This window comes from Furipterus horrens, unplaced genomic scaffold, assembly GCF_987537825.1.
Source record: "Furipterus horrens unplaced genomic scaffold, mFurHor1.1.pri manual_scaffold_12, whole genome shotgun sequence".
NCBI lineage: Eukaryota > Metazoa > Chordata > Mammalia > Chiroptera > Furipteridae > Furipterus > Furipterus horrens.
The window spans coordinates 18,368,053-18,391,108 of NW_028327182.1; the positions used below are offsets into that span (position 1 = coordinate 18,368,053).

General features: G+C 36.6%; 1 protein-coding gene across 5 annotated transcripts in view; it reads right to left on the reverse strand.

The window, feature by feature from the left end:
* Positions 1–1,612: 1,612 nt before the first annotated feature.
* The window catches only part of SCEL (sciellin), a 102,697-nt gene continuing 81,253 nt past the window's right edge, over positions 1,613–23,056 (reverse strand). For all 5 annotated transcript variants that reach the window (XM_090258304.1, XM_090258305.1, XM_090258306.1 and 2 more), the window contains 7 exons: positions 18,635–18,697; positions 13,549–13,641; positions 12,819–12,890; positions 10,263–10,337; positions 6,896–7,004; positions 4,765–4,867; positions 1,613–3,364 (listed from right to left, as the gene is read on the reverse strand). In XM_090258304.1, the coding sequence (XP_090114430.1) occupies positions 3,348–3,364; positions 4,765–4,867; positions 6,896–7,004; positions 10,263–10,337; positions 12,819–12,890; positions 13,549–13,641; positions 18,635–18,697 (532 nt within the window). In that variant the 3' untranslated portion in view covers positions 1,613–3,347. The remainder of the gene's footprint in view (positions 3,365–4,764; positions 4,868–6,895; positions 7,005–10,262; positions 10,338–12,818; positions 12,891–13,548; positions 13,642–18,634; positions 18,698–23,056) is intronic.

The following is a 23,056-nucleotide window of genomic DNA, read 5'->3' on the forward strand; positions in this document are numbered from 1 at the left end:
AAACTACTCCTCCAATCTCTGTTTAGAATATAAATTCCACAAGGGCAGGACCCTTGGCTGTTGGTCATCACTAAGATTTGGAACATAGGTCCAAAATGAAGATTTTTAAATTACTGAATAATAAAACGAGTGAATGTGTGATGGTTCTTCTTTTAGACAGAGCCTAGAAAAATTGGGCATTTCAATGTATCAGTGAGAAGAATGTATCAAAATGAATACAGAGGCAATGAAGTAAAAAGGTCCTTCCCATGTGGTATTTATAAGGCAATGATGATGTTCAGTTTTCTGAACAGTGAAAAAACTGAAACCATTCCCTAATTCATGCATTTGAACATGTCGGTCATATTTCTCAGAAACCATACTTCTCAAATGGAAGGACAAAGATCCAGTAAATAAGATGCAGAATGCTGCCCAACTTTCATGTCATGACGAAGTCAACAAGCAATTCTAATTTACATACAAGACACTGACCAGCTCTAGGCACCTAACAAGAGAGACCACCTAAGAACGGGGTAAGCAGCAGGAAGAGATCCATGCGATGCCTGAGCTGGTGGGAGTATTAGAAAGCCAATAATCTAAACCTTGCATTTTAAATAGCGGGGAATAAGCCCAGGAGGGACATGGCCTGCCAAGTTAATGCAGATGTTTATGGCTGCCTCTGGAAATTGTTGTGTAATATGGACTAGGTGAGACTCTAAAAGCCATTTATTTACATTGTACCAAAATAACCAGTGAATTCAGTAGTACCAAAAAAAAAAAAAATGTCATTGTCATTTTGCCATGTTGTAGACCAAACAGTCACTTGTTTTGGTAGAGCTCTGAATGAATCAAGCTGAGCAGGAAAATGTCTCAAAGACTCAGGATTTTCTACTGTAGTAAACAAGTCAGTGAATGAAGCACAGTGAGAACTGGACCATTTCCTCACTCAGATCTAGCTATGACAGTGACTACAATCAAACAACTAAAGGGTGTACAGATTACTTCTTGAATAAAATTTTATCTCTTGGCCCTATTAAAAGAAAGAACACTATTTTAACAAATTCTCTTTCTGAGATGATTATAGTTCTTCCATCTATTATTTATTTATTTATTTTCAGAGAGTGGGGAAGAGAGGGGGAGAGAGACATCAATGTGGTTGCCTCTCACACACCCTCAGCTGGGGGCCTGGCCCACAACCCAGGCATGTGCCCTGAATGGGAATCAAACAGATGACCTTTCAGTTTGTAGGCCAGTGCTCAATCCAGGGAGCCACACCAGCTGGGGTAAATTTTGCTTTTATTTTTTTAGAAGGATATTGTCCTCTTGGAGCAATTGATTGTCTTTTCAAGTAACCTCTTAATTGGCTGCAATATGAGGAGATCTCCCAAATTGTTTCAGGACTCTGTCATTCCGATGGTGCGAACAAACCCAGACATAATAAAGCTGACTTGGTGAATCAGAAGCCCTTCTTGCTCCACTTCGTATTTCTTCCATTTTTACAACAGCTTTTAGTTTAATTTAATACATTATTGTAGAAGAAAGTGTCCTTAAACAGCCTCAGGAAAATGAGAAATATGTTCCTTTTAGGGTTTTCTTTTTAAATGAATCATTGTAAAGTAGAATACTTTAAAAATGACATTCAAATGATTTTTAATTACTACAAAGGCATTTAGATGTTAATACACTTTATATAAAAGGGAGGGATACTATTCCATTCATTCTTTTCTGCCACAAATTCCAACTCTAAGAAAATTATTTCTTTTGATCCATTCTGATAGCATGTAATACAAGAACAATAAAACATATGGCTCAATTACCACTGCTTCTCATCTAGCATGAATTAATGAATATCAAATTACTATTAATTGTTTTTTTCTGGCTCCCTTTTGATATGTCAACAATTATACATTGCTGAATTTTGATAAGCATTTTGTGTTTAACACTGTGGACTAGTCTCTAAGAAGAGCAGATGCTTGAAATCATCATACAGAAGAATAATTCTTTAAATTTATCAACATTTGGAAAATACATGATTATCTTTTTGAATCTCTCTAGTTTATGTCAGTTTTTTATAATTGCCTTAAACTTCCCCCAAATTCCAGCCCCTCCTCAACGTTCCATATGCCTTCCTTCAAAAAGCAGCTGTTATGTACATATAAAATAGTTTACAAATTCAATTTCTCAATATTAATAATAATACTAGTGCCTCCCATATGATTATTGAATTTTCAATTCCTTAAGAAAAGCTCTTTAAATATAAAAGCTATAGCTTGAGCAGTTAAGTAGTTAAGTTTATCAGTGTGGTATAGAATATAATAAATTGTGATCACTATAATTGACAAAATCAATGTCAATGAATGATATTTATAGACACTCCACAAAAACATTCTGTCAGCGATAGTTCATTTTATTTTTATAAGCCATTTGTAAATATAAAGTGCTATGTAATATGAATAGATGTAACAAGATAAAGAATGTGTCTTTGTAGTCCATAACCATTATTTTCTCATAGATTATTTATATACCCAGATTTTGAAATGCATGCAAAAAATTAACAAATTATAATGTGTAAAACACATGTCATATAATTTTACCCATTACCCATAAATCAATGTCTTTCTGTTTTTAAAAATTATATCTGCAATAAAATGAAGGGTGACACAAAGATTAAATTGTTTAGATATCCTCTCTAGTTCAATATGATTAACAAATACATATTTAGATATAGTTCTAAAGAGTAAACAAAAACTTGCTTTAGAATAATTTGGGGAACACAAAGAGACCTTAAGGACAATTTTCAATGCCCCTCATGTTTCAGATACAAGCACAGAGACCCAGAAAGTTCAGATGATTTTCTGAGGCCCATATGATTTTACATGTCCCCATTTTTCTGCCAGGCTTTACAAGAAAATTTCTATATTTCTTTTGCACACGAAGGAAATATATCCTGCTTTCTTGACAGTTTGTCAGGATGTCAATAATGTCTACAAATCCAAATTCTTAGGGAAACAAAGGTGAGAAAGTAAGAAACTTGTTTGTAGTAGAAACCATGATGCGTGACCTGAATGTGGAGCAGAGGTGGGCCTGCGTAGGGCTGATGATGCCCGCAGCCATCAGGAGCATCATGCCTTTGACATCGGTAACTGAAACCACTTGAATTTTTGATGATTGAATATAGCAAGATAACAGATGGTTCCCTTTATGTATATGACCTTACTGAAGGCAATTAGATTATTTATGCACCAGCAGAATTGTTAATTGTATACAAAAGTCAATCTTCAGTAAAAGCTTTTCTAAATTACATATTCGCAAAATAAAATTTTGAATTCCTTAATGAATGCTTTCATCTTGATTTCCATGTACCAGAATTACTGAATCCACTTTGCTGAAAATGTTAAAGGAAATAAGAGTTAGATATGCAAATGCAGTACAAAAAATAAGCCTATAACTAAAAATGGTTTAAATAATCATTCATCAAGGGGGTCATGGTAGAGTCGGCGTTTTACTTTTTCCTTCTATAGCTTTCATGGCTATGGCTTTTGGTAGCACCATAAATACAAAGGACTAATGACTGGTACTCATATTTATGAGATGTCCAGGTTATGTTTTGACAACTTAAATTTACTATAAAAATGCAATATCTGTGGAGGGCACATAGGCAGGAGGACACGATGGCTTCTGCGTCTTTTGGTGGCCCACCTCCTAAGACATATCATGGGCTTCTGGGTGACTGAAAATTTTAGAGCTGCCGCAATATACATCAGGGCTCTTGACATAATATTGGATCATGATAGGGTTGCTAAATCAGGAAGAAAATGGGACATGAGAACTGACTGGGAAAAGTAGAAAATAGAAGGCAAAAAATGAATATAATTTGTTTAATTTTGGTAATTGATCCTGTAGCCTGATGGAACGTGGGTTTTTAAAATATTTTTCAGAGCATTTTCCAGATGTAGCCTCCCAAAATCTCATTTATGTTACATATTTGTCACTAAATTCCATATTTTGGATCCCACATAAGAATCACAAATGTTGCACTTTCCTCATTCACTACAAGAAGACATCAGGAAACTTGCCGGTTGACCGGCTCTCCAATATCACCTTGGTTATTCTATTTACTATCAAATAAAAATAAAATGTTGATCCTGACTAATCAAATTTTGTAGGATTTTATTTTACTAACTTACTGGGTACTGTGCATATCTTTTAAATCACTTTTAAAGCTTTCATGTTAAGTTTACAGGAAATGTAAGTTAAAAATGCAGGTCATTAATGTTTGCTTCTCACATTGTTTATGCTAATAAAGAGCTCAAATTATAGTAATGTTGATCTTAAACTGATAAAAATACTTAGATGCTATTTTTTATATAGAATTACATGGGACTTTAAATTCCCCATTAAAAAAAACATTAAGAGGCATTTAGCATAATCAAATTATGTAAAAAGTATATTTCAGTGCATATGGAAAAGATCATTCATAGATATGGACTTGAATTCCAACAGTCACTTGAGCAGAGAAGACCTATTTTGTTTAGAAAAAAAATGGAAAAGTTTCTATAATAAATAACCTCCTTCCTTAGTTGTATCCGTGTCTGATCTGGTATCAGAAGAAAATATAAATGTTTACTGGTTTTATATCATAAGACAAAATACTACCATACTGTCTGCAGCTGAATTTAACAATATAATTAATAAAATATTTTTGCTTTATTGAAATCCTTCAACAATTTAAATGCTCATTAATATTAGCAAAAGTAATCGTTTCTTGCAGAGCTTAATACTTACCCACAACTTTAGAATAGCAAGGTTCACAGTGTATTGTCTGTCTATAAATCCAAATACTGTCTCCTGCTTTCAGGTTTTCCAGAGACTGTTTGCATATTTCACACTAAAGGAAAAAATATATATATATATATAGTTTACATTACAAATAAAGTCTAGATTCTTAGTGTAACATGATAGAAAGCCCTTTCAATTCATTCAGTACTAGTTTCCATACTAACATTCAGATGAAGCCTCATCAGGGTCCACAGGGGCAGTGAGAGTATCCTTGTCTATAATCCACATGCAGAACTTTTCAAATATATTCTCATGGCATATCTCTACTATGTGGGTGTGCATTTTAGGGAATATCTACCACTGAAGTTTCTCCTTAACTCACTATAGAGTAGATATACGTTTTTTAAAGTTGGTTATCCCAAGGACGAGATCACCACTTGATATCTCAGATAGAAACACGAAGGGTATTTACGGTTTGTTTGCTGAAGGAGACCTATGCTGTTCAGGCAGACACACAAGACATTAAGCAAACATTAAGCAAAGCCAATTTCTGATCTTACATAGGGTATAGGGGAAAGCTTGTTTTGAGTTGTGCTGGTTAGGAGGCAGGAAAGGGCTGACACCTGCTTTAGACAGGTGTTTATTGGAGCAAGTCCATTGTTAATTGGCTAAGTTTTAGGCATGAGGCTGTCACTGATTGGTTGGGTTTCAGAGGCAAGTTCATTGAAGCAAATTGTCATCACTAATTTGACATGCGTAAACCAACCCACCTGGTTCTCTAGTACCATGGCTGTGTTATAGTCCATCTTTTTCTAGGAGTGTGGGGACATTTTTATTCTTCCTAGTATTTTATAACTCATCCAAATACAGTAAATGGAAATTATTCATATTTACCAAAAGCAATAACCAGGATCTTTTCTTTGTTTTAAAAAGTTGTCTGCACTCTCATTTTAAGTAAAGAACTATAATCTTTTTTATTGAGTAAATTTTAATAACTAAAAGAAAATTTTATTTCCTCATGATTAAATAAGTATAAAATTTTCAGAATATATTTTACATAGTATTCTATATATTATGGCCTAATATTTGACTTTTTTTTTTTTTTTTGCTCAAAATGAGGCATTATGTTTCTGATTGCTATGTATCACTGTCTGAAGCTAACTGGAGGAGAAGCCATTGGTTGTCAAAGTATTACAGCTGCTTGATTGAATTAGATAATTCCCATCAACCACAGAATGTCAGCACAGAAAGAACCCAGAGAGTTAGCCAAATAGTTCTCAAACTGGATGCCCATTAGATCTAAGGAGATTTTAAAAACACCAATGCTTAGACACCATCTCTGAGATCCTGGATTTAATTAGTGCTGGTCCCAAGCATTTTATTTTTCTCCCAACCTACCCAGGAGACGGTAATGTACAGCCACAGTGGAAAACCCTAGTCTAGTCAGCTTCCTCATTTTACAGATGAGAAAACTGAGGCCAAGCTAATTTAGGTGACTTCCAAAAGTCACACAGCCACAGTTAGTGGCAGAGTTAGAACTCTAACTCAGATCTTCAGATTCTCAGCTCAGTGCTCATCCAGTTACAACAGAAACTATAATGTTGACCTACCCAATATTATTATGGAAGTAAAAGCAATGAAATGTGAAAACACGAACTGTGAAGCAGTCTACTGTGTTAGCTTTATTTTTACTCTCCTAAACAGACTGAATTTCAACTACTGGTAAGCCTATCAGTCCTAACTTAATGATATAAGGAGCTGCTAGCTTTCCTTTCAACAATTTCTTTTCCTTTTTTGGACTCCATTATTCATTTTATATAATGCATGAATTTTTAAAATGTTGCAAAAACTTTAATAAAGAAAACAAGTGTTTATCTTTTTATAGGTTTAAATCTCTAGGGTAAGAGGAATAAATGTGTCAGTAATCAGCTTGAAGCCTAAAGCCAAGACAGTAATTATAAACCTTTGAGATTAGTCTGCAGAACTCTGAGAAATATTTAGTAGTGCATTATTAATGTGGATGAGAGTGTGTTTCTGAAAGCTTTAACTCTGCCCCATGCATTTCATTAAATAATCATTTTTATTCCAGTCATTATGCAGTTTTACATTTAGTTAAATACAATAAACATATCCTTACCTTGAAGCAAGTGGAATGGCAGCAAATTTGTAATTCATCTAAAATCATTTTAGTTTTCGTGCCCAAGGGTTTTCGGCAGTAAGTGCACATATCTCTTTCAATGACAGATCTATAGAGATGTAAGCAATTAAAAATAAATTTGTCATCATTCAAAAGACAGATCTATTCTCCATAAAGTCATGTGGAAATACATTAATTTTGTTGCTACTTTAGGAAACTGTGTAGAAATGAAGAAAAGTTCGGTATTTACTTATTCTAGTGATAGAATTGATTCTTCCAGATTCTTCAAAATAATATCAAAGAATTAACATAAAGGAAAGTCTCAAATTATTAATTCATTAGCAATCAAAAGTGCAGCTGGGAAGGGCAAAGATAATTACAGTTTCCTCATTGAGCTCATTCAAAAGTAACCCTTGAAGCTTGAAGAGGGTTTTGAATTATTAATTTACATACATCATAGAAAAATTATACTGTAGATTAATATAAAATTTAAACTCTCAAAACATTTACTAGGACAAGAATAGAAATCCATTCAAGAGTCTAGGGTCTAGAGTCACCAATAGGCTCCCCTATGACAATACTCTTGGTGTCATTATAAGATTCAGAACACTGGGTAACCTTTTATAACAAAATTTATATTCTCCAATATGATAAAACATCACCCCTTGAAAAATCTGATGAAGAGAAAAGAGCTTTATTACTAAGTTCTGAAAAACAATGTTCAATGCATTGTAGATATTTAATCAGCAAGTCCAAAAGACCTTGGGACACACCAGAGCCTTAAGAAAGGCCAACAACCATGATTATTTTCCTTTAGAAGGTCTTAGGACTATCTTAAATAGCACCTTCAAGACTTTACTAGTTTCAGGGTGCTGGCATGTGGGCCTAAAATTTCTAGAATTGGTAGATAATGGGGTGGTGAAATAAAAATACCCAATACTTATATAGTTCTAATCTGCTTAATATGTACAGTATATTTTTCATGCACTTTGCTTATATAAACTCATTTGTCCTTCACAATATCTCTGAGGTGCAGATGCTACTGTTTTTATCATCATTTTATGGGAGAGGAAACTGAGGCACAGAAGAGTGTCTGTCATGCAGCTAGTGAGGAGCAGAGGCAGGGTTTGAATAAAGGCAGCATGCTGCCAGAGTCACTGTGCTATCTTTGGGCCTGCCCATGAGGACCTTTGGGTTTACTTCGTTGAAATAAATGAGTCATGCCCAGGAGTCATGATCCTGTCATCCAACTCAGGACTGGTAGCAAAGAGGGCGGAACATGGAAGGGAGGAGGAGGTGGGAGAGGAAAGGGATTGGAGCAGATAACTCTGTCTGGTTTTACACATTCAGCCATTCTAGTAATTTCTTCCTAACCCTTATATATATATATAAATAAAATTTTCCTCTTCTATCTCAATCTGTAGCTACTGGCTTATCTATGTACTGCCGGCAAATATTTTCCTATGGATTATTCATACACACACACACACACACTCAAATATCCCAGGCAAGCACTTCGAGAGTAGAAAACAGACACTCTATCATTCTTCCATTCCAGCAGCAAAAAGCTAGGAGCTGGGAATATAAAGAAGCTTCCAATCCACTAGAGCAGCCAGGTGTGTGACTGGATGACCGCAGCATTTTATAGACGCGTGGAATGAGAAGAGCACAGCCAAGGGAGCAACTAATCCCTGCGGTGAAGGCAGGAAAGGCTTGTCGAAAGCATCGTGTGAGATGAAGGAGCTCTCAAGGTGAGCTCAGTGAGGTGGGGCGGGGCATGATGGGAGATTCCAAGCGGAGCGAACAGGCTGTACCCAAGTGTGACACGAGGAGGGTGTCTGAAGTGATTAAACAGTCAGCAATATGCAGGAGCAGGTTCTGAAGGCCCATAGATAATGTGCAGAGGGCTTTGTCTTTATCCTGTAAAGTGGGAAGCCACTTCAAATGGGATTAAGGTGCTTAGATAAGAACTGTGGGGACACGGCTCATTTCACACAATAATCAACAGAAAAAGTGGTGTGAATGACTGGTCTTAACAGAAAATTGACTTTTGCTCTGACGACTAAGAAAACTTCAAGGACCACTTGAAGAGCAGGACTGAAATTCTTCATATTAAGAGCAATACATACAGGTAGAATGTTTTCCTCCCTTAAATTCATGATAAAAATATGAGCCTGGGGAAAGCTCTGATATTGGTGTTGTCCTTGTTAAAACCATCCTGTTAGTCAAAGATCTTTTCCAAGTATTACGAAGAATCTAGCTCTGGTATTTGGTTACCCAGACAGTGTTTGTATTTCATGCTTGCATAGATGACTTCACTCCTCAAAGGGAAATGACTTAAAGGCAGAACACCCAGAGAACATTGGCAATGGGCAAGATTTTATAAAAGTGATAGAAAAAGGATATAATTTTGGTGCCTGGTTTATCCATGTTTTCCTTAGCAAACAGAACACAGGTTCATTTTTGCAGAAAACACTTATTAAGTGTCAATTTGTAAATCACTGCATCACAAAATGAGGTTGTACATAAAAATCAGGTATGTCTTTACCCTCAATGAGCCTTATTTCCAGCCCCTTCGATAGAGAAACACCAGCAGTAGAACATCAGGCATTTGCATTACAGCTAGTTCCCAATGGTTGGGATGAAATGCTAATTATTTATTTTCATTTCCTCCACTGGAAATCAGCTGGCCACACTCTCATGAGTGTCATCTATGTGCCCTGCTGAACATTAAGTGGTAAAAGATGATCACCAACAGCAAGAGCCTGGGATCAGTTTACCAGCACATAACTGACACTCACTGTAGCGCCCTCCTGGGAGCTGAGTGCCGCCCGGAGCGGGCAATCACAGCACATCCACGCAGCTGTTTGTAAGGTGAGATGGCTTTGGGAAGCCACCGCGGGGGAGGGCCGGAGGCCACAGTCTGGTGATGCAAGGCAGCCTAGACTAATAATGTGGCTGTTCTGGGGACTCCTGGGACTCAGCCACAGCAGAGGGGCTGGCCCAGGAGGCAACTGTAAGGCACAGAAACCTCTATTGGAATAAAGCATGTTAGCAACAGCCCGGAAGCCAAGGAACAAATTCCTGAATGCAGAGGTTGTACTTCATACACTTACAGGGTGAGGCAAAGTAGGTTTAAGTTGTTCGTATGGAAAATAATACAATAATTAATAAATAATAGTACAAGAATAAACTGTGTTTCATGTACTCACAACTATAAACCTACCCTTGCTCCACCTTACATACAATAACCACCATCAGGAGCCATCTCCAAGTACAACAGACAGCAAGAATATGTATGCATATAAAATATACATACATGTGTGTGTATATAGACTGTTATGTATCGAAATATAGACATACTCACCTATCTGAAGTCGAATAAACAGTTTGTATGTATTTTCGAGAGAAATTCTCCTGATAGTCATCCTCGGGCGATTTACTAGAAACAAGACATACGGACACGTGAGAACTGCGCTGTTTCCCTAATATTAACGTACCCGTATATACCCACAGGCAGGTGAGAAAGCACGCGCACCTCCTCATACAGCCTTATTAGTATATTCTATGTGATGTTACAAGCCAGGACAATATAGGGCCTTTTTTTTTTTTTTTTTTTCATTGCTTTAGAGAGAGAGGAAAGGAGAGAGAAAGGGAGAGAGAGAAACACAGACGTGAGAGAGGAGCATTGATTGTTTCTCTCCTATATATTCCCTGACTGGGGATCTAGATCATACAACCTATGCATATTCCCTGACTGGGAACAGAACCCACAACATTTTAGTTACAGGACGATGTTCCAACCAACTGAGCCACACCAGCCAGGGTGATACCTTTTTTTTTTTTTTTTTTTAAATCTGGAGAAAACTTGATACACAAGCCACTTGCAAGTTGATGTAGGCTGACATTTCTTCTGAAGTAAACAGAGAATGGGACAAGGGTGCGGGGCAAGGGTACACAGCAAGAGATGTACTTTTTAATGAAATTCATGCTTGAACTTCCCTCATTAACCCACCAAAGGAAAGCTACACGTAGCCTAACATAAAGGAAACGAGTAAAGCGAGGGCCAGGGTGAGCACATTTACAGACACACCGTTCACACGGAGAACTAGAGACTCCTGAACTTTTACACAAAGCTATAAAAATGTTTATTTTTCCTTGAAAACATCCAAGAAAGATTAGTTTAGCATTAGAGCAAAAAACAAAAAGTGTAATTTTAAGAAGTTCTCTTTGATCCATAGCTCCAGTCTGTAAAGGTCATTCTCTCCTGGAGACAAATGAAATCTGTAATGCACTAACCAACTGGCTGCTCATAAGCGCTTCCCAAGTACATATGCTATCTGTGCGCATATTGGGATTAGAAGCAATAGGTGCCTATGATTTTACACTGTGAGTGATAACGCCACAGCCCCCACTTGGAATTGCTTTTTAATGAGAAATCTCTCTTTCCTTCCAAAGTGCCCATAGGCAGACTGCTGTCAGAAATAGAATCTACTTTATGGAACGTATAGTCCACAACGCTAAATAAGAGTTTGCACATGTTTATGCAGGACACATATATCATTACTCCCTTTTTTTTTTTTTTTTAAATGAGGAAACTGAGATTGAAGAGGTTAAGTAGCTTTGCCAGGGCCACATAGTCAGTAAATGACAAAGACTTAATCCCATGTCTGAATCTCAGGCCTCTGCACTACACTATCAGTGTAGATTTTAGGGGGGATAGGATTGAGCAGAAAAATCAAATCTGGGGTGTATTTTGCAAGGTAAATTATGTGTGAGGTTGAGAAAGTTTTTTTTTTTTTGGATGGTTGCTCACCTTCTGACACTGAATGAACTGAATTTCTTGGAGTCCCCTCCCCCAAGAAGCCCTCCCGGATGCTCTGCTCTTTGATCTCTCTCTCTTTTTTTCTTTTCTTTCTTCTTCTATTTCTTCCTTAAAACAAAATTTGTTTTTCTTTTTAGTTTCTGTGAGACTCCTGAATGCTGAGCCTTGTTGGCTATCAGAGGTAGGTGATCTGTGGGCCTGTGCCTTGTATAGCAGCCGTAAAAGTTGGGGCATAGAACCTGTGGTCCAAACCCTTTTCTCTTCAGGGAGAATCTGGGAGCTTAGGGTTCCCTCCTGATTGTAAGGTGCTATGCTGGAGGTGGGGTTTATGGCAAAAGTGTGTTTCAGCCTTCCCTACCTATTTTGATGTATTTTCTTAACCATCAATGTGCAGGGCACGTGGAGGGTTGGAGCCACTGAACTAGTTCTGGCTGTCACTCAGGTGGAATTGATTCATGTGTAGCGGTATATTTGGGTGTCTGAGCAATAGGTTCTGATTAACACATGTCACTATATCATGCCTGCATGCCCTACCATCACATTACTCCACAGTCGGGCTAATTCTTGTCCTTATTCTCATTGAAAATGGATTGTCCATCCCTGACCTTAGCTGACATTTTCCTCAACATCTATCACACAACCAGCAGATTTTGTGGGACATTAATTCCTGTAATTTGGGCCAGAGTATATACCACTTATTTCAGATAAGAGGTAAATAATGGTAGACAAAACCATTTAATTAAAGTGCAACCCTAAATTAGCATAGATAATTTTGCGTGATTTTATAAAGCTATTTATAGACATACAGTCACATTCTTAAATAAACTATATGAAAACTTTCAAATGGCTATCCTAATACATATACATGTACTATGTTAAAATATTATTTAGTCCATTGAGTGACTTTTTATGATTATTTGACAACTAGTTAATACTGGAAACATTATACGTAATCATATACCTAGAATCTAATGTACTCTTAAATGGTTTTTTATTTGAAAACAGTAAGCATACTCTAAAATAATTCCATTTCTTCTTAAACATAGATCATTTCAACATTATCAGTATAGAACAATATTTTAAATGAATTTCCAGTACCTATTCTCCATGTATGTTCTCGTGTACACAACGGTGTCCTGTGGTCCTGCAGGCCTGGTATCAGCATCAGAGCTGGGGGAAAAAAATTATTTTATGTTTAAAGTTTGTTTATAAGAATAATTAAAATAACAAGGCTATTATTCAATCTAATGCAAAAATGCTATATTATTTCTAAGCTATAACCTTTGAAATATAAACATTAAAGTGGTATTAATCCACTTCTGCAAAATTTCCTAAAGTTTCCCATTTTGTTCCTGCATTCCCCTGGCTTGGCCTACTTATAGAATACTATCATGAAAATCGGCCACTCACTAAGTCTGTTGTAGAGCATGAAGATGACTCTGAATATTTTGTGTACTATGTTTTACTGTCTGTTTCCCTGATGTCCCATTCATATTTCTGAACCATACTGACCCCACAAACCTCAAACAAAAATGGGCCTTAACTAACACAGCATCTTATTTAATGGAACTTTGTCATCTACCTAGAGAATGTCAATGCCAAGGTCACAATCATTTTCTTTTTAAATATAGGCTTTTTAAGGAAAAATCACATTTCACATTTTCCTATGCAGATGTCACAATTTACCAATGACCAAGTTACTCACTCACCACTAATAAAATCAGAAATTTCTGCATTTCAAAAGAAAGATCAGGTTGATATATAATGTCTATTAAAAACAGAAGGAGAATAGCCCTATCATTTGGCTTGTAATTGACCATGGTACTACCTGAAATTCCTCCTGGCTTCAAAAGAATGGGCAGTCATTTTAGTGGACTGGTTGTTCAGAGCACTGGTAGGGCCACTGACGCGACCATCTTGCCTGAGAAAGCAAACAAACATTTGGCACTTAAAACCAAAGCCACTTAGAATTTTTTATTTTGCACTTTTTAAATTAAAATTCTGTTCAAGTAACATGAACCTCTTTACATTTGCCTGCTTTCTGCACATGCAAATAGAATGCACAGACTATTTTACTTCTTCACAGAGAGCACCGTCATAGCTTTAAGACAAATCTATAGGCACGCGACACATTATCTAATGCTAGGATAGACTTTTTATTAGGGGCAGGAACCATCTGAAATTGGTTCCAGTAACATTTTCACAGCAACGGTGCCATTTTAGAAAACTTTCCGTGTACAATATATCTGAGAGCTTATCAATTTAATAAAAATTATCCAGGGGTTGCTTGGAGAAATTCTAGTTTTCATTTTATTTTTAATGGAAAGCAATACTTTGAAGATTGCAGGAGAACTTTGACCTAGATTTCTGCTAATCTCAAAATGTCACTATGCTTAATAAAGTATAAGCATATTTGCTTTTTCCTAGAAATAGGAAAATTTGAATGCAGGACTAGTGAAAGCTTTAGCTCCTTCTCCTCCTCCATATAAGTAAATTCTAATATAAGAGACATGAAAACCAAAGGAAAGGTTAGATCTGGTTAGATCTTAGTCACACCTTATCATTTGAAAATGGGCTGTTCCTTCCATTTCCATAAAGCTCTTAAAGGAGAGGGGAACATTTGTACACATATTATCATCTCTGGCATATGGAAAATCATCTTCTAGTTTTAAGGTAGATGCTTCACAAAACATACAGCTGAGTTAAAAAGATACTGAGTAATGAGAATGAGAAATTAATATTATTAGAAGGTTTTCTAATGTGATTTTTAAAATATGTCATTCAGGGAATAATAAACCTAGCTAGGAATTGTTTGGAAATATTCAAATAAAAAATTTCCAATAGAAAACCCAATTTTAAGAAACAGCTTCAAAGGAAAAAGGTTGTCAGTGAGCTTGAAACGTGTTTGCATGGTCCTTAAAAGTGTAAAATCAAATATCATCAGTTGGTAAAAACTGCAAATAGAAGAGGGAAATAATTTGCAAATAGTAATGTTATGAACGGAACTGTGTCCCCCCCAAATTCATATGTGGAAGCCCTAACTCCCAGTGTGATTTGGAGACAGGGCCTGTAAGGAGATAATAAAGGTTAAGTGAGGTCATAAGGGCGGATGGAGACTTAAACCTACGGGACTGGTTTCCCTGTAAGAAGAGAAAGGGACATCAGAGGTCGCTTTCTATGTCTGTGCATTTACAGAGGAAAGGCCGTCTGAGGACACAGTGAGAAGGTGGCCATTTGCAAGCCAAGAAGTGAGGCTTCACCAGAATCCAACCCTGGTAGTACCTTGACCTTGGACTTCAGCCTCCAGAACAGTTAGAAAATCAATTTCTTTGGTTTAAGCCACCCAGTCGGGGGTATTTTGTTATGACAGCTTGAATAGACTAATAAAAGTAGCATTTCTTAGTTGGGTTTATACTGCGATTAATGACAATGCCTTCACAAAAGATTTAATTTTTATAGTGTGAATTAAAACCAAATGTTAAATAAATTTGGAATGCAGAACAACAAAATCTGAGGGAATTTTCTTCTCAGCTAAGTTAGGGGGATGATAGATTTTTTTAAAGTGGAGTGATATTTTAAAATGTATGGAAAAACTGCACAGATAGTACTACAAATCCCTATATACTCTTCACCCAGCTTCTCCTAGAGCTAATATCTTACATAACCATGGTACATTTGGCAAAACTGAGGAGTTAACATTGGTACTATACATTTAGCTAAACTACTGAGCTTATTTGTATTTCATTCATTTTCCCATTGACGTCCTTTCTCACTTCCAGAATCCAAATCAGGATACCACTCCGATGTAATCATCATGTAATAATTTCCAAGCCTTTTTATTTTTCATGAGATGGTGATAGTTTTTACAAAGAAAATTCTATCTCGATGCCAGTAAGTGGTAACACTAATTTTTTTTTTTTTAATTCAGAACCGTGGTAATAGCTAGACAGTACTCTGACAACCAGTGAAATTACCCGCAGTGCTTTTTAAAATGCTGAGTTAATTGATTTAGGTACATCTCAGGCACTGGGATTCTTTTAAACCACTCCAGTGAGTCTGACATGCATGTCAAGGTTGAGAGCCACTACCTTGGAGGTTGGACAGTCCAATATCTTACTCAAATGAGCACAGGTTCTCACAGCGTGGTCCCTGGGCCAGCAGGTGATGCTGGTGCACACTGACATCTGGGAACCAGTGCAATAGAGGACTCACTGCCAAATTACCCCTCCCAAATGCTTTGAATAGTATTCATAAAAGAGAACACATGCCTCATAATGTTTGTCCCCTGACAGCTTCATTGTTAAGTTATGCTTCATTGAAACAAATTGAGAAATTGTGAGTTAGGATTAATGGTCATAGTTTTGTTCCTTTATTAATAGCAACTCTATGAAACATAAACCCAAACAGTGTGTTGGATCTCACAGAATCCAAATGGAATTACACTTGAGAAAATGTTTCCTGCAGTGGAATCTCAACTTGAAAATTTACCTATCTGGAACTCTCTCATACTGCTAGTGAGACTATCAGAAGGTACTAATTAGAAAACATGTATTTACTTGGGCATCCAATTATTATACAAAGTAAATACGTCCATAAAGTGAATCAAGTCTCAGTTTAGTAGATTGGCCCAGGACTCTTATTTAGATTTCCATTGTCTTATTACTTTAACAGCCTGAGATTAAACAGCAAAATTAATTTCAACCAATAAACATCCGTTATCACTGCAAACTTTATAAATCTTGTTTGCATAAAGAATAAAAGCTTATTAAGAGCTTACCATTTTGTATCGTATATGTTAGGGGTTACTTCTATAAAACTGTCAAGGTTATATGTTCAGTATATAAAAATAACTACTGTAGAAAAATACAAAGAAAACTTGATGCCAGAACACTTGGGCTCATTCCACTGCTGTAATTTACTAACCTGGTCATTTCTCTGACTCTCTAAACCTCAGTTTTTTTCAGTTACTTACTCATTTTGACAGTCAAGTGAACTTCCCTTTCTGTAGTCAGAATACATAGGCATAAGGATTGAGGCCACAGCTTTCTTCTTTTCTCATTCTTTTTCAAATGAAAAGTTTTATTGTGTTGCTCTGCCAGTGCTTGGGCCATGGCTACACTTACCATTGAATCTGTAAATAGCAGAGCCACGAGAAATCGTACCTGTATGTGACTGTGATAGAACTGCAGGAGAATGACTACTACCTGGAAATAGAACTCAGGGGTCCACAGCGGTTTTGCAGTGGGGACAGTTAAAGCCCCTGGAGGTGGTAACTGAACGTGGTGACCACCATCCCACTGGGGAGAGCCAGGTGCACTTGTGAATGTATATGTGGTAGCTGGATAATATCCAGCAGGAGGCACAGATGAAACTGCAGAAGGGAAAGGACAGTGTGTGCACATTCAAGTCCCCTGTGTTGCTTTCCACGTCCACACCCTCTATGCAGATGGCCGCGCCCACACGGCCTTGCTAAAGGGTACCCGACACAGCGCGGAAAGCTGGAGTAAGCTGAAGTTGTGAGGAAGCAGAAGCTGGGAGGCAGCAAAGGTTCTTGGTTATTAAACAGATAAAGAGTAGAGAATAAGGAAGCTAAGAAGTAGAGAAAGGAGCAGGAGAAAAACAGGCAGAAACCAACAGCCAGGAAGTAGCTAAGTTACTAATGACCAAAACAAAACTAGTGTTAATGTCCAGGGTTTCCTAATGGACTGTCCTCTGGTCAAGAATGAACAACCTTCCAGTTGAGGCTTCTGTGAAGCCTGGCCATGCTACCACTGCTGCTCTTAAGTTTTGGTGAAATTCTATCACTATTCCCTCGTGTGTCCTTCCAATAAACCTCCATTTCATGAGCAAGCCCACCTGAAACTAAAGCACCTCTCAAATCATATTAAATGGGAAGTTCCTAAACTATACTTAATCATTTACTTGTTTGTTTGTTTTTACTGTGATCACCTCCAAATAATTGTAAGCCCAGCAGTATTCTCAACGTAGTGAATGTTTTTCCAAGATAAACAGATCTTGTTGAAAATTTGATATCGTGTTTTGTCAAAGGCTCACTTAGTACAACACACACACACACACACACACACACACACACACACACAAAGAAAGCAGATGATTTGGGGAACTAAAGGAACAGAAAGAAACTACCAGGTACATGCAAGAGTCTTTATACACATTAGGAAAAAAATAAGTAACTCAGATCTTTTTCTAATTTTCTATTCTCTGCACAAAATATAAACTATCATTTCTTTACATTAAAAATAATTCCTAAATAGAAGAGGCGGGTGAAACATAGAAAGACACAAAATAGGACCCTGTTGTTTTTAGGGTCCCCTCCTACATATGTTGGGGGAAGAATTGCTAAACATGGAATAATTTTTAATTCTTTCTAATTTAAACAGCCTGTAACAACCATAAAGTATAGCCTCTACCCAAACCTTCCTATAAAAGCAACCAGGATACAGTAGTTGTAAAGCCTTTATGCTGTGTGGTGCAAAAAAATGTCAAAATTAGGTCCTGTTTTGTGGCTCTGATGAATCTGTGTGTTTTTTAGCACTAGGCATCCAAGGAAGATATTCTCAGGGTGCTTTCTGCACCATTGAAAATCTACCAAGCAACAGTAGGTAAAAATAAGTCTTCACAGACCAAGTGCATAAATTTGAATTTCCATGATGCCTTTTACACTAAGCAATAGAACAGCAGGCTTTTAGTCAGACATTTTAACAGAATTTGAAATTTGTTAAGTTTCTTCTAGACCAGCTTATTAATCACCCAGTACATTTTTTTGTATTGAGATCGTATTTATTTAAATATCATACTATAATTTAATTCCACAGAAAATATTCCAAGTTTACATAATTTATGCAGGCTCATATAGAATTCATAAAACAGAAGTAAATTATAATAAGTCTTACCTTTCACTCTTGTTTTTAGACACATTGGAAGTTACTTCAATTAAATTTTCCAGGTCTCGATTTCTATAGAAAAAAATATAAAAATTGTATATATGTACTCTTAGTTACCATATCATTTTAGGAAATAAAAAGAACAAAATAAAAACTTTAAAATTAGTACATAATCTTGGACATAGTTATTGTGGTATAAGGATATGGGACGTTGAAAATCTGACATTGATCTGTTGATCTATTCAACTCAAGCATGAGAGCATGATGTTGAGAGAGAAAAATCTAATTTTTGGAAGGTTTGGGAAACTGGTCTGAAAGAAACCTTTGACATTCACATTCAGCTAATATTCAATGAGTACTACTTTGTGTCACAAATACACTAATTGTGTATTTCCTTGGGGATTATCTCATTCAGATCTCACAAAATCTTGCAGGACAGCATCTGGGGCTCAGAAAGGCTAAGTGAATTTTTCAAGGTCAATTAACTAATTTGTAAAAGAGTCAAGATTTGAGGCTGAGCCACCTGTCCAACTGAAGTCAATTCTTGGATATTTAATTAGAGATTTTATTCCAGCTTTTTGGATTACAGAAATATGAAAAGTCAGCCCAAAATCTGAATTAATAATTCATGATATGAAGGATAAATGGGACAATTAGATTTTTAAGTAGGCTACATTTATGAGTTGACACACTTTCATAAGATACAATGAATATCCTCTGGTATGTTATTTCTATTTAGTTATTTACAGCATATCTTCGCTATAACACTGGTAGTTCTTGATTTTTTTTTCATGAGTTTGGAAAAGCCTTTGTCAAGTAAACAAGGAGCAGACTGACAGTGACTAGGGGGAGGGGGGAGAGCAAGAAGTGGGGTAAGAAGGGGAAGGGTCTAGTCAAGGAACTAGTATAAACGACTCATGGACATGGACAACGGGGTGGGGATTGACCGTGGGAAATGGGGTGGGCAGGGTGGAGGGGGAGCAATGGGGGAAAAAAGTGGGACAACTGTGCAATAGAAAAACAATAAATAATTTTTTTTAAAAAGAAAAGCCTTTGTCATGAACCTTGTTGGTTAGGAGCATGGTTTAACAGTCAGAGTGAGGCCATCTATTCCCCTACTTCCTTTGGGCTAGTTTGACATTTCAAAGCTTCCTTCTGTAAGCTAGAATAATAATATCTAAACTTAGAAGGTTGCAGTGAGAATAAATGAGTTTATATAAATATATTTTGTAGGCACAATGACTGCAATTATAGGTGAACTGAATAGGAATAAATAAATCATAGTTAATAGAAGTATAGCGATCCAGCAGCAGGAGTTATTCATTCCAAAATTTTGAGGAATAGCATTTCACTTTTCTTTCTGCCCTAACTTTTCACATCTTTAGAATTAACTTCAGTTTTTATAAATCTCCCTTCTGAGCCTAAAGAGTAGATTTAAATAACATTATTTTACATAGAATTGATATAGGAACTCTCACTCACAAAATTAATATTAATAAGGATGAAAAATAATATTAAAATTCTCTTATATGTGGAATAAGACTTAACATTCTTTTTTATAACATCCAAATCATCAATAATTGATAAGTCTGCAAGTTAGTCAGCATTCCATTGCTAACCTTGGATGAACAGAGTGGCATTTTTTCATTACAACTTGAGAACAGAGACACGTGAACCTGACCTAACATCACCATGTACATAGTAACCTCTCCAAAAATACCTATGGAAATTAAACTAAATTAATTTAAATTCTCTTTTTCTCCTTCTCTGGGCGAAATCTATTATTACCTTACCTAGATCTGGGAAAGACACTCAAGGAGCCCTAAGGGCAAGCATATTAGACCCTGGACCTTTAAGGCAGTTAGCTGCATGCACATCTAGATACATGGTGTGCACCATGACCGAGAAAAAATCGGTAAAGCCAGTGCTGGGCATTTCACCTCCATCTGTGCCAACCATCCAGAATCAGCCTGACTTCATTCCTGAACTGAACACATTTCTTTCCTTTTTTACGCATTTCCCAACTCTGGCTTTGTTTCCTTTTCTGGGATGTTGTTAGAAGCATAATTGTGGCACCACCCCCACCAACACATTCATATGTTGAAGTCCTAATGATATTATGTCAGTATGTGACTTTATTTGGAGAAAGGGTCTTTACAGAGATAATCAAGTTCAAATGAGATATTAGAAGGGGCTGTAATCCAATATGAGGGGTATCCTTATCAGAAGAGGAAACTTAGACTCAGACACATACGGATGGAAGGCAATGTGGAGATACAGGGTGAAGACAGCCCTGTACAAGCTAAGGAGAGAGACCACAACAGACCCTTTCCTCATGGCCTTCAGAAGGAACCTACCTACCCTACTGACATCTTGATCTTGGACTTCTAGCCTCCAGAACTGTGAGAAAATAAATTTCTGCTTTAAGCTACCTAATCTGTAGCTCTGGTTACGGCAGCCCTAGCAAACTAATACAGATCTGCTTCTGCTCTCACAACATGATTATGTTTAGTTTCTTAGCCTGACGGTGAACATCCTCACTTCCTCTCGCATTTTTCAAGCCTGACTGCTGTGTCTTTGCTCTTCCTACTCCTTCCTCCTTCCACCTACTACCACCACTTCTCTCTCTCCCCCCAAGTCTTTTTGGACCCTAGCTATTGTGAGGCAGAATGTGGACTGGTTTGCATTTGAGGAAAGAGAAGAAACTCCAATCTTCCACATGTAACAACTATACAGGTAGATAACTCAAAGCTGGAACATATGCATGCCTTCAAAGATGCACACTCCCAAAGTGGGCTAAGAGTGAATCATCAAATAAGCCATATTATTGGTGGTTTCATAGAATTTTTGTTGTTATTAAATACTGTCACATGTCAACTTCGGTAGGGCAGATTATAAGATTTAGTTCTGAATAGTCTATACTAATACTTAAAGCAAAATAAAAAGTTCCAGATTATGTAAAGGACAAAATGTGTATTTGCTTTGGTTGTTCATCCTGATTAATGTCTTGACCACTTGAAGATCCAATAAAAAAAGTTCAGATTGCTCATAAACTTTCCAAGCTGAAGGATGTAAAAATAAGTTTCATTCTGTAATTAAGATCACACCTATTGCATCGTGTCTTTTACACTCTGGTAGAAGATGAAGAGCTGTGAGTCAAAGTGTGAAAAAAGATTTTAATAGAAGCCCAGCCAAATGCTTCAGGGTGGAGCAAAGGCTTCATTCCAAACTCTTTCCCATGGCAGGGAAGGAAGCCCTCATAATGTTATAGTTTATGAGCAGCTGGAATTAACTCTAAGAAAAATCATCACATCTCTGTGGATACAGTGACAAATGCTAAAAAGAAATTTTGTTCACCACAGCTACTAACATGCTTTTCTTTATGTAGGTCTTAATATGTTTGGGAGAAAATATGAGATGTGTTTTATAGGTTCAGAGCACACCTTTGAATATAAGCACTTATCTATGTTGTCATGTAACTTATTTTTACTGTCTCTTCAAGGAATATTACACTGCTTTACAGAGCAGATTAAGGGAAAAATAGATTTTTTTGGACCAAGATATTACTGTCTCTTTTTTAACTTAAATTTATTGGGGTGACATTGGTTTATAACATAAGTTTCAAGTGTACAATTCTATAATTCATCATCTGTATATTGCATTGTGTGCTCACCACCCAAAATCTAGTCTCCTTCCATCACCATAGGTTTGAACCCCTTCAATTATTGTCTCTTATTATACAACTTTTCCTACAATAAGCACTGTATGAGAGAAAGTTATCAGCTTACTCCCAACTGCTCTTCCTCTCGTGAAGGTGTGGGAGGTATTTATTAAAAGCCTCAATATGTTTCTCCCACTACAGCTTACTGAAATTGCTTCTTCACAGTATCAAACACATTTGCAAAATTAAGAGTCTCCACATAAAAATTTTACTATGGTACTTTTTTTTTTATGCCAAGAACAAAATCTTAGACTTTAACTTTAGTTCAAAAGGAGCATCTGTCTCTGAAAGGAGCAGAGAACACAGTGAGATGACCGTATTTCTTCAACTCTATTGACATCGCCAAGTGGGCCCAGCTTTATATTTTTCATAATCCTTTTCAGTGAGGGAGTCTTGAAGATTATATATTGAAGAAATTAACAGGTCCACAAAGAAATGGAAAAATTTAGGTATTTTAAATATAAGATGTGACCAAGAATGTTAATAGCTTTAATTCACCATGGTTCACTGAGGTTTTGTCATGAACAGGAGATAGTCTTTGGCTCAAGGAGACCACTTGGGAGATATCAGAGCTCTTCATTCTGGTTTCACTCAAGGGTCTCAGAATGTTAGAGCCAGAAAGCAATAGGTTTTATCTAGGTGCATTATTATAGGGCTTTGATTAGTTTGAATTTTAGCTTTTAATTCACAGAACACTTATTAAGTCCTTA